The 12,252-nt window shown below is 48.5% G+C and overlaps 1 protein-coding gene across 1 annotated transcript; it reads left to right on the forward strand.

Moving 5' to 3' along the window:
* Nucleotides 1-36: 36 nt before the first annotated feature.
* On the forward strand, nucleotides 37-8,699 carry TYSND1 (trypsin like peroxisomal matrix peptidase 1). The gene is given in 5 exon segments (XM_057736622.1): nucleotides 37-578; nucleotides 581-1,352; nucleotides 3,062-3,192; nucleotides 4,239-4,424; nucleotides 6,867-8,699. Coding segments are annotated over 5 exon segments (1,692 nt in total). The 5' UTR covers nucleotides 37-193; the 3' UTR covers nucleotides 7,085-8,699.
* The last annotated feature ends 3,553 nt before the right edge of the window (nucleotides 8,700-12,252 follow it).

A 12,252-nucleotide genomic window follows, 5' to 3' on the forward strand; every position in this document is an offset into this window, starting at 1 on the left:
CCCCTAGCCCAGCCAATCGGGCCGGGCCGGTTGGGGCTTAGCCAGTCCAACCGGACGAGGAGGACCCTGGACCGTGTCTGCACCTTCCGCCCCCAGCTTTGGGTGGCGCTACCTGGGGTCCGCCTGCGCCGACCGCGGTCCTTGCTGGCTAGCTTGTCCTCCCGGAAGCCCCGGATGCGCTGTCCCGGAGGCCATGGGGCGGCAGTGGGGGCCCGCCGTGAGGGCGGCCGAGCGGGCGGGCTGCGTGGTGAGCGCCACCCGGGCCGGGCAGCCCGAGGCGGGCTCGTGGAGCTGTAGCGGGGTTATCCTGAGCCGCCGCCCGGGCCTGGTGCTGTGCCACGGGGGCATCTTCACCCCCTTCCTGCGGGCCGGCAGCGGGGCGTTGACCGCGGCCGGCACCGCCTTCCTGCCCGGCGACAGTTGCGGCGGCGACCTGCGCCTGCACGTGCAGTGGGGCCCAACGGCCGCGGGTCCGGGAGGCCGCGCGGAGCGGGGCCGCCCCGGGCTGTGTACGCCCCAGTGCGCCGGCCCGGAGCGCGGCCCGCCGGCCCGATCTGGCGGGCGGCCACTGCAGCCCCGCGCCCCGCCGAGCTGCTGCTGCTGCTGAGCTGCCCGGCCTTCCGGGGCCACTTCGCGCACCTCTTCGGCGGCGAGGCGGCCGAGCAGTGGCGCTTCGCGAGCGCCTCCCCGGACGAGGAGGTGTCGGAGGAGGAGGAGGAGGACCAGCTGAGAGCGCTGGGCTGGTTCGCGTTGCTGCGCGTGCGGCCGGACCCGGAGAAGGAGGAGCGCGGGCCGGTGTTGGCGGTGGCGCCTCTCGGGGCCGTGCCCAAGGGCGCGCCGCTGCTGGCCTGCGGCTCCCCGTTTGGGGCCTTCTGCCCGGACATCTTTCTCAACACTCTGAGCCGTGGCGTGCTCAGCAACTCGGCCGGCCCTCTGCTGCTCACCGATGCGCGCTGCCTGCCAGGCACCGAGGGCGGCGGCGTGTTTGAGGCGCGGCCCGCGGGGGCGCTGGTGGCGCTAGTGGCGGCGCCCCTCTGCTGGAAGGCCCGCGAGTGGGTGGGCCTCACGCTGCTCTGCGCCGCCGCCCCGCTCCTCTGCGCCGCCCGGGCCGCCCTCTGCAGCCTGCACCCCGGCGCTGCCGCCCTGGCTGCCCTCCTACCGCATGAGACGGGCGCCCCGTGGGGCCTGCCCCTCCGAGACCCCGGGCCCCCGTGGGCATCTGCGGCCGTGCTGGTGGAGTGTGGTTCTGTCTGGGGCTCCGGAGTGGCCGTGGCGCCCCGCCTCGTGGTGACCTGCCGGCATGTGGCCCCTCGGGAGGCGGCCAGAATCCTAGTGCGCTGCGCCAGCCCCAAGTAAGGCCCGCGAGATTGCCTGTACTCCACTCCCTCACCAGCTGTCAGGTCTAGATCCCAGATGATTCTGGTCTCCCACTCCTGCCTCGGTGGTGCAGTGTGGCTAGAGACCTGGGACACTTCCCTCATCCTTGGCACTCAGAACCCCAGAGCAGGGGTTCTGGGCCTCGTGGCAAGGGGTGAATGAGGCTTGGGCAAGATGCCAAGTAACTCTGTGGGACTGTGGGGTGTTCCAGCATCCCCGGCTGGGCATCTTTGAGCTCCCCCTCGCATTCTGAATTCCTTCTGGGCAACTTCTCTGTCTCAGCCTTGCACCCACACACCAGAGGCCCTTGAATGGAGTCTTCCTAACCTTGCCATCTTTTCCCTGAAAGCTGTAGGTAAGTCCCAGGGGCCCAGGATGTCACCCTTCTGGGGTAGAAGAGGAGCCTGTTACTCTTACTTGAGTTGTCTCATAGATCTTAACCAGAACTTCCCTTCTGGATCAAAATGAACAGATACTTGGTTCCACTTAATTAGAATGTGGGAGTGGGGCCCAGGCAAATATATTCTGAACAATCATTGAGTGATCTTGGCAGTCAGGTTGGGACTTCAGTCATTTGTTCCCTCTCTGCAGGGAAAACACTCTTGCCCTCCTTTACTTTCACTTGCTCTGACAGTGGAGACAGCAGCCTTGGCTTCCTAGCTTGGTTTTCTAAAACATGTTCTATTTCTTCTGTACTCCCAGGTGCTTAACTTAGGCCAAGGCAAAGCACTATAGCACCTTGGTGTTAATGCCTGTTTTTCTCCTGTACCTGGCTCAACCGAGCATCTCAGCCCAGACCTTTCCAAATGACTCCACTGAATTTCTGAGGTTAACTCAGCCTGGCTTTGCCATAGAAGTCCCCTCTGGCAGCCAACAGGACAGCCATGACTTTATAGGGAAGACTGATGATGAGAATTTTCCTCTGTGTGTGGTCCCCAGTTCCTCACCCCTCTACCCTCCCGCCACCCCACACATTCTTCATCCTAGGGAAACCCACCAGTTCTGCTAGAAGCTACCCTTGTAGAGTGTATAGCAGGTACCCCTGCATAATCTTGGGCAATTTGCTTAATCTGCCTAAGATGCTTTCCCATGACAAAGTCTCGGAACAGGTTGCCACATAGTAAGAGCTATAGAAGTGCTAGCATTTCTGTAAACAGGGACCCAGAGGGATGAAATCACGTCTGCCCCACCAACTGACAGGATTGTTGGTACCAAATGAGGCAGTAAAGGAAAATGCTGAGAATGTTGCCCTGGCTCCTACCACTAACTATGTGACCTTGAGAAAGTTACTCAACATCTCTGGGCCTCAAATGCACCAGCTAAAATGGGGATAATACCAGTGTCTAGTTCGTAGGGCTGCCATGAGGACTAAATGAAATGATGTCCGTAGAACATTAACAGCAGGCCTGGCCCACAGTGCTCCCTAGGTGTCAGGTGTTTGTGATCACAGTGAAGTGCAGGAAGCTTTAGGTAGAAGTCCTCTGCAGTTGGTAAAACATGCTTGGAAATTCCACAGAACAGCTAAGTGATGTGCCCAGAGTTGCCTGCTGGTATGTTTCAAGGCCAACACCAAATCTTTTGAGCCCCAAGTTCATGACTTTTACTGTCAGTCTCATTATTTTGCTTCCTCCCAGCGCTAAAGGTTTGGAAAGCTAGCCTGTCATTTTGTTTCCCTTGTTCCCAGGAGTGCCATGATTTGGGGACATGTGGTGTTTGCCACCCAGGAGACATCTCCCTTTGACATAGCAGTGGTGAGCCTGGAGGAGGACCTAGATGGTGTCCCCATACCGGTGCCTGCTGAGCATTTCCATGAAGGTAAAGGACAAGGCGGTTCTCTGGTCTGGGGGTGGACCTCAGGAAGGAAAGTCAGTGCCGGGTGCTCTAACCCTGCAGATCAGAGGCCAGTTCCGCAGGTCAGCTCCCTTCCCCACCCCTGCTGGAATAATGAGTCAAGCCGGCACTTTGTTACATCCTCCTTACAGTGTTTTGGCCAGAGTTGCTCTTGGAGGCCTCCCTGCTTGTGCCCAGCATGCCCAAGGTCCTGGGGTGGGGGGGGGGGGTGGAATTCCCAGTGAAAGGTAAGGCAGGCCTTTTTCCTGGGGCCCTGTAGCAGTGTAGTGTGGAGGTGCTGAGCCTTGGGGGCTCCTTATAGCACTGCAGGCTGGTCTGAGAGATGTTGTACTTTAGAGGCTCCAATGGCATGGTGTGAGTAAAAGGCTTTGTGATGCTGCCACAGAAGTACCAGAGGTCTCACTTTGTAGATGTGGTATGATGTAATGTAACAAGCTCTCTGCGTAGGCATCTCTACTGCCACTTACTAGCCCTGTGTCCTTGGATGGGTGCTTAATGTCTGCTGCCTCAGTTTGCACATCTGTAAAATGGGGATAGTGCTCCCTACACCTGGGTGTTGTGAGGGATGGGTGAGATATTGCCTGTAAAGCACTTGGTGGAGGAAGGTGGTGCCCACTTGGTAGTCATCATCACTGTTCTATTTTCACCAAGAGACTTCTTAGGCCCAGGACATGGGTGTTAATTCCACAGACATCTATTGAGCCCCTCACTAGGTGCTAGGAATCCTAAAAAGTGACTGCCTAGTCCAGCAGAGGAATGAGGGCTGGAGAACAGCCTGATGCTGAAGAAAAGTGGTTGAGCAGATACAGTGCTCAGAGCTCAGTGGTGGTCCTTGCCTCTTCCTGTGGGGGCCTGGGGAAAGTTATCATGGAGGCAAGAGTATCTGAGCAGAAACTCAAAGGGCAGGGAGGGTTTGGAAGTTTGGAGAGGACAGGGAGAGGGTTGGGAGTATGTGAGTCCTGCCAGACACAGGAGGCTCCCCAGCTTCACCCTTCTTCCCTCCCTGGCAGGCGAGGCTGTCAGTGTCGTGGGCTTTGGTGTCTTCGGCCAGGCTTGCGGGCCCTCGGTGACCTCAGGCATCCTGTCGGCTGTGGTGCAGGTGGATGACAAACCAGTGATGCTGCAGACCACGTGTGCTGTGCATGGCGGCTCCAGTGGGGGACCTCTCTTCTCTACCTGCTCGGGGGACCTCCTGGGTAACCAAACCCTTGGCCCTCGCCCAGCTTTCTCCTTGCCAGAGCCTCAGTCCCATCCAGTGAGTGCTTGGCTTCCAGCCCAAGGAGCCACCCTCTGTCTGGAAAGATGGTGGGCCTTATGCCTAGAGGTAGTTAGCCTAGGTTTTCAGGCTGTTGTGCTTCTGAGGGTGGAGAGGGACGGAGGCTGAGCTTAGAGGGAAGAGATCTGGGTTCTGGTCTCTGCCACTAAACCACTGCACGACCTTGGGTAAGTCACTTAATGTCATTTGATCTGTGAAACTCGGGAGTTGGATTAGTCCAAGGGTCACAAACTCAAAAGCCTACAGAGACTGGGCTGGTACAGTGAATGCATGAGCGAGTGAGTGGAGACTGTGAGAGGAGAGCGAGGGGGACCTGGGGTGAACGCCACTCAGCTCCAGCACATTGTTGCCTCATTACAAAGACACACGGGCCTGACACTCGCTGACTTTCCAGTTTTTCACAAGAAGCTGTGAACGTTTTTGTTTTTTTTAAATATGTGGTTGTTAAATCTTTCAATTTAAAAATTTTAGTAACTAATTCAGGTGTTTTTTTTTTTAAGTCTGCTTATCTATTAAAAAAAAAAAAGCCAACTATGAGTCCATACGGATACCTCCACCTGCAGTGCAACACACAGGATTCATGCAAGCCTTCCCCTTCTCTGATTTCTGACAGCTTTCTCCCACAGTTGAGAAACTTTGCCTTGCTCTTGCTAGTTACAGTGGATCTACTTATTTCGTCAGCTGTAGTCTATAAATAAAGTACTTTCAGAATTCCTAACCACACCCCCATGAGAAACGGATTTACCAAGTAGAGAACAGTGTTTGAGTATGTATGGCTCTTTTCAGCTTTAGCCTTAAAGTGTCCAGTCAAAACGCTGTTTTCCAAAGTTTCTTAGATTCGCTCCTTCCCTGTCCCCTTCAGTAGAGTCATGTGATTCATCTGAAATACAGTTAGGTACATGTGTCCTAGTCTGCATTCCATTTTTCTCCCATATACTGGTTGACCTTTTAAAAGATAGACACAGATAAATGGTTACAGAAATATAGATGTGTGTATGCATGGGTTAGTGTGTATGTGTATGTATATATGACTCCTAGCTGAGTCTGCTGACGCGGGGCTAGGAGCAGTGACCTCCGGTTGCATTGAGCACACCGAGAGTCCAGATCTTGTTTTCTAAAAGTCATTCTCTAACAAAAGGAACCAGGAACTGGCTGATTCAAGGGCTGCCTTGTGGTGCTGGAAAGGAAGCAGGTGGTAACAACGACAAAGTGATGGGCATGTCAGATGTTGAAAGGACCAAGAGTGGACGTGAAGGAGCTCCCAGTGGATCAACTTGAGCAGCAAAACAAATAGTAGTAGTTTGGGTTTTCAGAAGAATTCTCATTAATAAATGTAGAAGAAATGAGGGGACTAGCAAATCACTGTTAGGACACGACAGTAGGAAGCACTGCAGACAGGATCCATCGATGCATGCCACGATCAGTAAGCAAACATTTAAGCAGAAACAGGATTATTGCATAATCCTAAAATATTTCTTACTTACCAAGGGGTTAATAGCAAGTCTACAGTGGAGAAACCTGGCAGATTCCATCCAAGTAGTGAAGGTTAACCTCACAAGCAGTGTTTATAGTCAGCACACATTTCCTGATATTGATGCACTGAAAAGGTTTTCTTCTCAATAATCTATAACCTCAATCTCATCATGAGAAAACATCAGGTAAACCCAAGTTGAGGGACATTCTACAGAATAACTGACCTGTACTCTTCAACGTGTCACGGCCATGAAAGATAAGGAGAGACCGTGGAAATGACCCAGATGAGAGGAGACCTAGGCGACAGGACGACTAAATGCCATGTGGGATCCTGGATCAGTAAAAGAGCATTAGTGCAAACACTGGTACATCCAAGTGAGTTCTGTACTTTAGTTAATAGCATTTCACCAAGGTTAATTTCTTGGTTTTGATAAATGTTGTGTGGTGACATAAGGAAAAGCTGGATGAAGGGTGTCCAGAGACTCTGCACTATTTTTGGCAAGACTTCTGTAAGTCTAAAATTGTCTTCAAAAAAATTCATACACATGTACTGAGCAGACCAAACAAAACTTGTGTGTGACGTTTTAGTCATTCCAATTCATTTATTCTTTCACTCACCTAGCATTTTGTGGAGGCCATACTCTGCCAGGCACTGAAAACAAAATAAGTGAAACATAGTGTGTTAGAGACTGATAGTGTTAGGGAGAAAGTAAAGCCAGGAAGGAGGACTGGGGCGGGAGGAGCCCGTGTCCACGAATGAAGCCTGGTGTCTGTCACTATGAGGGGACTTCAAGCTCCCCCTGTAGGCCTAGGGCCTCCAGGATGGAGGTGGGCCTCCCTTCCCCATCCCCTGACTCACACCCTCTTTTCCTCTCTGACTCCTGCACAGGCATCGTCGCCAGCAACACCCGGGACAATAACACAGGGGCCACCTACCCCCACCTGAACTTCAGCATTCCCATCACGGTGCTCCAGCCGGCCCTACAGCGGTACAGCCAGACAGGCGACCTGGGTGGCCTCCGCCAGCTGGACCGCACCCCTGAGCCAGTGAGGGTGGTGTGGCGGCTGCAGCGGCCCCTGGCAGAGGTCCCGCGGAGCAAGCTCTGATGCTGTCACCCCTCTGCAGAGAAGAGCAACCGTTCGATGCCATGGGGAGCGCTGAGCCTGGTGGCCCGAGGCCCCTGCACCTGCCAGGCTGCCTCCCCATCACCACCCACCTTGTTCAGCTCTGGAGCCTGGATCAAACTTCTCTTTGGCCCCACGGGTCTCTTACCTGGCAGCCTGTTCTGGGGGGCTCTCTCGAGCCCCCCACCTCTTTCTGCCCCCTGACGCTAGACTCAGCTCTATTTTTTTTCCCTTCTGGGGAGCCCAGTACAACTGTACAACAGCCCTGGTCCTGACAGACAGATGCTGGCTGGAAGGCAGGCCCCACCCTGGTTCCCTGTCTCCTGATGGTCCCGAAGAGGGCAGGAATTGGAAGTAACTTCCTATCTTTCTTCCTATCCCAGTGACTAACCGCTAACCAGTCACTCTGGTTAGTCATTTGGCAAATTTACAGCAGTGAATGATTAGCAGCCATGGTGGAGGTAATCCAGCAGGGCTACAAGATGTTTGCACAGATAACCTCCCAAGACACCACCTCACATGCCTTCTTATTTTTGTTACCTTTAAATTTTCACATTTGAGAAGAGTAGACTTGAGCAAATCTGAATAAGAAAGCTGAACATTACAATATTGTTAATTCTACTGGAAATTTATAACTTTGCTGCAATAACAATAAACATAATGACAGATTTTTTTCTGAAATAAGATTGATTTTCTTGTTCTTAAGTGTATATTTTGTTAGTTTTGTTTCTCGTGGAATGGGCTGTTCTCTATGCATGCATATTTGTTATGCAAATAGAATTTTCTTAGATGTTGCATTCTCCAACTTACTTTTTAAACTAAGTACTATATTTTTATGATCCATCCATGTCATGCTTTATATACCTTTAATCTGTTGCTTACACCCGTTGCTAATATTCCTTGGTGTGGGTGCACCAACTTTTATCCATCTACTCTACCCACCATGGACAACCACATTACCTAAAATGCCTGCATGCTGGATATAATCCTGCAACAATATCCAATTCTCTGTGATTTATCCCTAGGAGTGTAAGTTATAATTCGTAAGTTTGCCCAAACGTTCTCCAGAGTGACTCCATGTCTACATTCCCAATACTTCAATATTTCTAGAATTCACACCCTTATTTCCATTTGACAATTGTTGATTTTGTTTAGGTAATGAATTCCAACTGCAACAACCTCCAAGTTGGTTTTCCAGTATCTTATCATCTCTTCCTACTAACTCCTATACCAGTGCCAGAGAGATCATTCCAAAAGATGTATCTGATTGTGGTAACTTATGTTCTCTTTCTTTCTGTGGGTCTTCTTTGGCCTCAGAATGGATTAAAAATCTTTACGTGTAACTCATTTAAAACTTTCCCTCCTCCTCACTGCTTATGCCTCACCACCCACAGCCTCTGCCAAATACAAACAGACACACGTGAAGGACTGTTAACCAAGTCACTGTAAACCTCATGTATTCACTATGCCGTAAATATTTATTTAGGGATACTGTGTGCAAGGCAACATACAATCAGAGTCTATAATGGAGAGCTAGCTGGAGATGGTCTGTTCTCTCACAGAATTTACATTTCCGTTTGGAAACTGGCAATAAACAAGTAACCAATCAAACCAACAGTGTGCAAGGCTATCAATATACATTTCTGCATTCCTTTCTTAACATTTTGTATATGCAGTGCCCTCTTCCTGGAAATTCTGTCCCTCTTTCCTTCTTTATATTCCCATTGCAAATTTCATGTTTTTCTACTACTATTCTAATTGCTATTAATATGTTTTCCCCCATCGCAAACTGCCCAAGTAAGAGACTAGAAAAGGAACTATTTTCATTGTATATTCAATGTCTAGCAGATACACCATAGAAAATTTACTCAAGAAGTATTTGCTAGGGACTTCCCTGGTGGCACAATGGTTAAGAATCCATCTGCCAATGCAGGGGACACAGGTTCGTTGCCTGGTCTGGGAAGATCCCACAAGCCACGGAGCAAATAAGCCCATGCGCCACAACTACTTGGCCTGCACTCTAGAGCCCACGAGTCACAACTACTGAAGTCTGTGTGCCTAGAGCCCATGCTCCGCAACAAGAGAAGTCACCATACTAAGAAGCCCGTGCGCTGCAACGAAGAGCAGTCCCTGCTCATCACAACTGGAGAAACCCCTCGCACAGCAACGGAGACCCAGCACAGCCAAAAAATAAATTAATTAATTAAATAAAATAAAACACTTGAAAGAGAAATATTTGCTAAAGTAACTAGTATATAAAACTATCTATCAAGAAATAATTTCCTGTTATCATCTATTATATGCTTATACTCTGCCTATATTACAGTGAATGCATCAAAAAATGAGGAGGTGTCCTCTTTAACAAGGTTATAATTTGCTTGTTGAAACAACTAAAGCTCAGGGTACAATATTCTAAACATAAAAATATTGCAGGGAAAGAAGAGAGTATAGGAGTATGAGAATGTGTCATAGATAAGCTGGAGATTAGCGGCCAGCGATTAAGGGCTGAGTAGAACGTACCCAGACGGGATATAAGGAGTGCATGCCAAGGGTGAGAAAGTGAGCATGTTCCCTAAGCTGCAGGAGTGAGGAACACATCAAACTCAGTTTGACAAACCTGTAGTGGGTGCACAGTATATTCTAGACCCTGGGTTAGTCTCTGAGAGTACAGTGATAAACCTAAAGGCTAGTGGTGCGACGACTTTTCGTAAGTGGGAAGACATGAGGAAGGTCTGCTTAAGGGTAAGAGTGATATGGATATTCTTGAAAGCCAAGTAACGAAGCACAGTGCTGCCTTTGCAGGCAACAGGTTTGAACCTGAGACATTTTATACGATAAAGCCATGCAAAAAAAGGGTAAACTTGATCACAGTGTGTATGAATATTATTAGTTATAAACAATTAAGAGGCGTATCACCATACACTTGTCAGAATGGCTATCAAAAGACAAGAAATAGCAAGTGTTGGCAAGAATGTGGCAAAAAAGGAACCTTAGTTCACTGTTGGTGGGGATGTAAACTGGTGCAGCCACTGTGGAAAACAGTATGGAGATTCCTCAAAAAATTACCAACAGAACTATAATCCAGCAATTTCATGTGTGGGTTTGTATATAAGGGAAATGAAATCACTATCTTGAAGAGGTTATTTGTACCCTCATGTTCATTGTAGCATTTTTCACAATAGACAAGATGTGGAAACAACCTAAGTGTCCATCAATAGATGCAAGGATACAGAAGATGTGAGATAGATAGATAGCCTCTTATAGATAGATTATTTTACAGCCTTAAAAAATGAAATCCTGGGAATTCCCTGGTGGTCAAGTGGTTAGGACTCTGCGCTTTCACTGCCAAGGCCTAGGTTCAATCCCTGGTCAGGAACTAAGATCCTGCAACAAGACGTGCAGCAAGGGGGGGTGGGGGGTGGGGGTGGAATCCTGACACTTGCAACAACATGGATGAATTTCGAGAGCATTATGCTAAGTGAAACAAGTCAGATGGAGAAAGACAAATACCGTATGACTTCACTTCTACTTGGAATCTGTAAAATCCTAGCTCAGAGACCCAATTGGTGGTGCCAGGGGCAAGGTGTGAGGAAATGGGAGAAATAGGAAGATGTTGGTCCAAAGATACAAACCTCCAGTTATAAGACAAATGTCTTGGGGTTATAATGTACAGCAAGGTGACCATAGTTAAAAATACTGTGTTGTATACTTGAAAGTTGCTAACAGTAGTTTTTTAAAATTTCCCACCACACGCACAAAAAATTATAACCATGTGAGGTGATAGATGTGTTAACTAACATTATTGTGGTGATCATTTTGCAATATATACATATATCAAATTATCACATTATACATCTTAAGCTTGCACAACGATATATGTCCATTATATTGTTTGTGATAAAGCTGGATGAAAAGAAAGGTATCAGTTAGAAAACTTTTTTCAGTGCTAAGAACTTCTAATATAATGGTGGTAGGAGAGATATACAGGAGGGCACAAATGTCAAAGATATTTTTAAAAACCACTTCATGCTTGGTTATTGTAAAGAGGTGAGCTAAAATGACCTCAAGATCTGCATTTTCAGAGTCTAGAAATTGGGTTCCCCAAACATAAATACATAGATAACATTTTTTTTTTCTGGAAGAAAAGTGTTTTTATTTTTCTACCTACAACGTTGAAGTAGAAAAATTCTTATTTGGCTGAAAATATGTGAAAAGTAAAAAGATACAACAAAATGTTAGTATAATAAAATAAAAAGGATAGAAGAGAGTATTTTTTGCATCATTGCGCTAATGATATTTGCTCTTGCACCAGGACCTTGTGATGGTGTATGTATAAATTTTCATACCTGCCCTCAAAAAATGCCCAGGCCTATGTGTTAGAAAGTAACTGAAAATATCACAGACTTTCAAGAAGGCAATTTCAACAGGTAAACTCTACTCACAGTGGTTTATGAAGAAAAACAGCCCATATAAACATGCTCAGCAAAGCAATTAGCAGAGACGAGCGGATTAAAACTACAAGGAGGGATCACCTTGCACTGGGCTAAAACGCCACCAACGAAATTTACAATGGATAAATGGTAGAGAGGGCATGGAGAAAAGGAAATCCTTTTATGGTGCTGTTGTGATGTAAATGGTAAGAGCCACTACAGAGAACATTATGGAAGTGCCTTTAAAAGGTAAAAATAGAGGTATCACATGAGCTGGCAGTGCTACTGTTACTGGGAAGAGCTAAGTCAGACTCCATGTTGGATCTGTGTCTTTGACTTTAACCTTTGCTTTTTGTTGCTTTTGTTATTTTAATCATACATGATGGCCTACCTCAGGGAACCCTGCACCTCTGCCTGAACATGAAACTATCTGCCCTGCCCACCTGTGTGAATTGCTGAAATTAACACATCCCCTCACCAAGGCTGGTCATTCCCAGAGATCTTTGGGAAGACTGATGGCCCTTTCACTTTACTTCCTCACAGCCTCTCCCTCTCTGATTTTATAAAACAAACTGGCATCCAGACCCCAATAAGATGGTTTTTTGAAGACACTAGTCTGCCATCTTCATGGTTTGCTGGCTTTCCGAATGAAGTCATATTCCTTGCCTCAACGCCTCGTCTCCGATTCATTGGCCTGTCCTGTGGTGAGCAGAGCAAGCT

This window comes from Hippopotamus amphibius, chromosome 5 (assembly GCF_030028045.1).
Source record: "Hippopotamus amphibius kiboko isolate mHipAmp2 chromosome 5, mHipAmp2.hap2, whole genome shotgun sequence".
Classification (NCBI taxonomy): Eukaryota; Metazoa; Chordata; class Mammalia; order Artiodactyla; family Hippopotamidae; genus Hippopotamus; species Hippopotamus amphibius.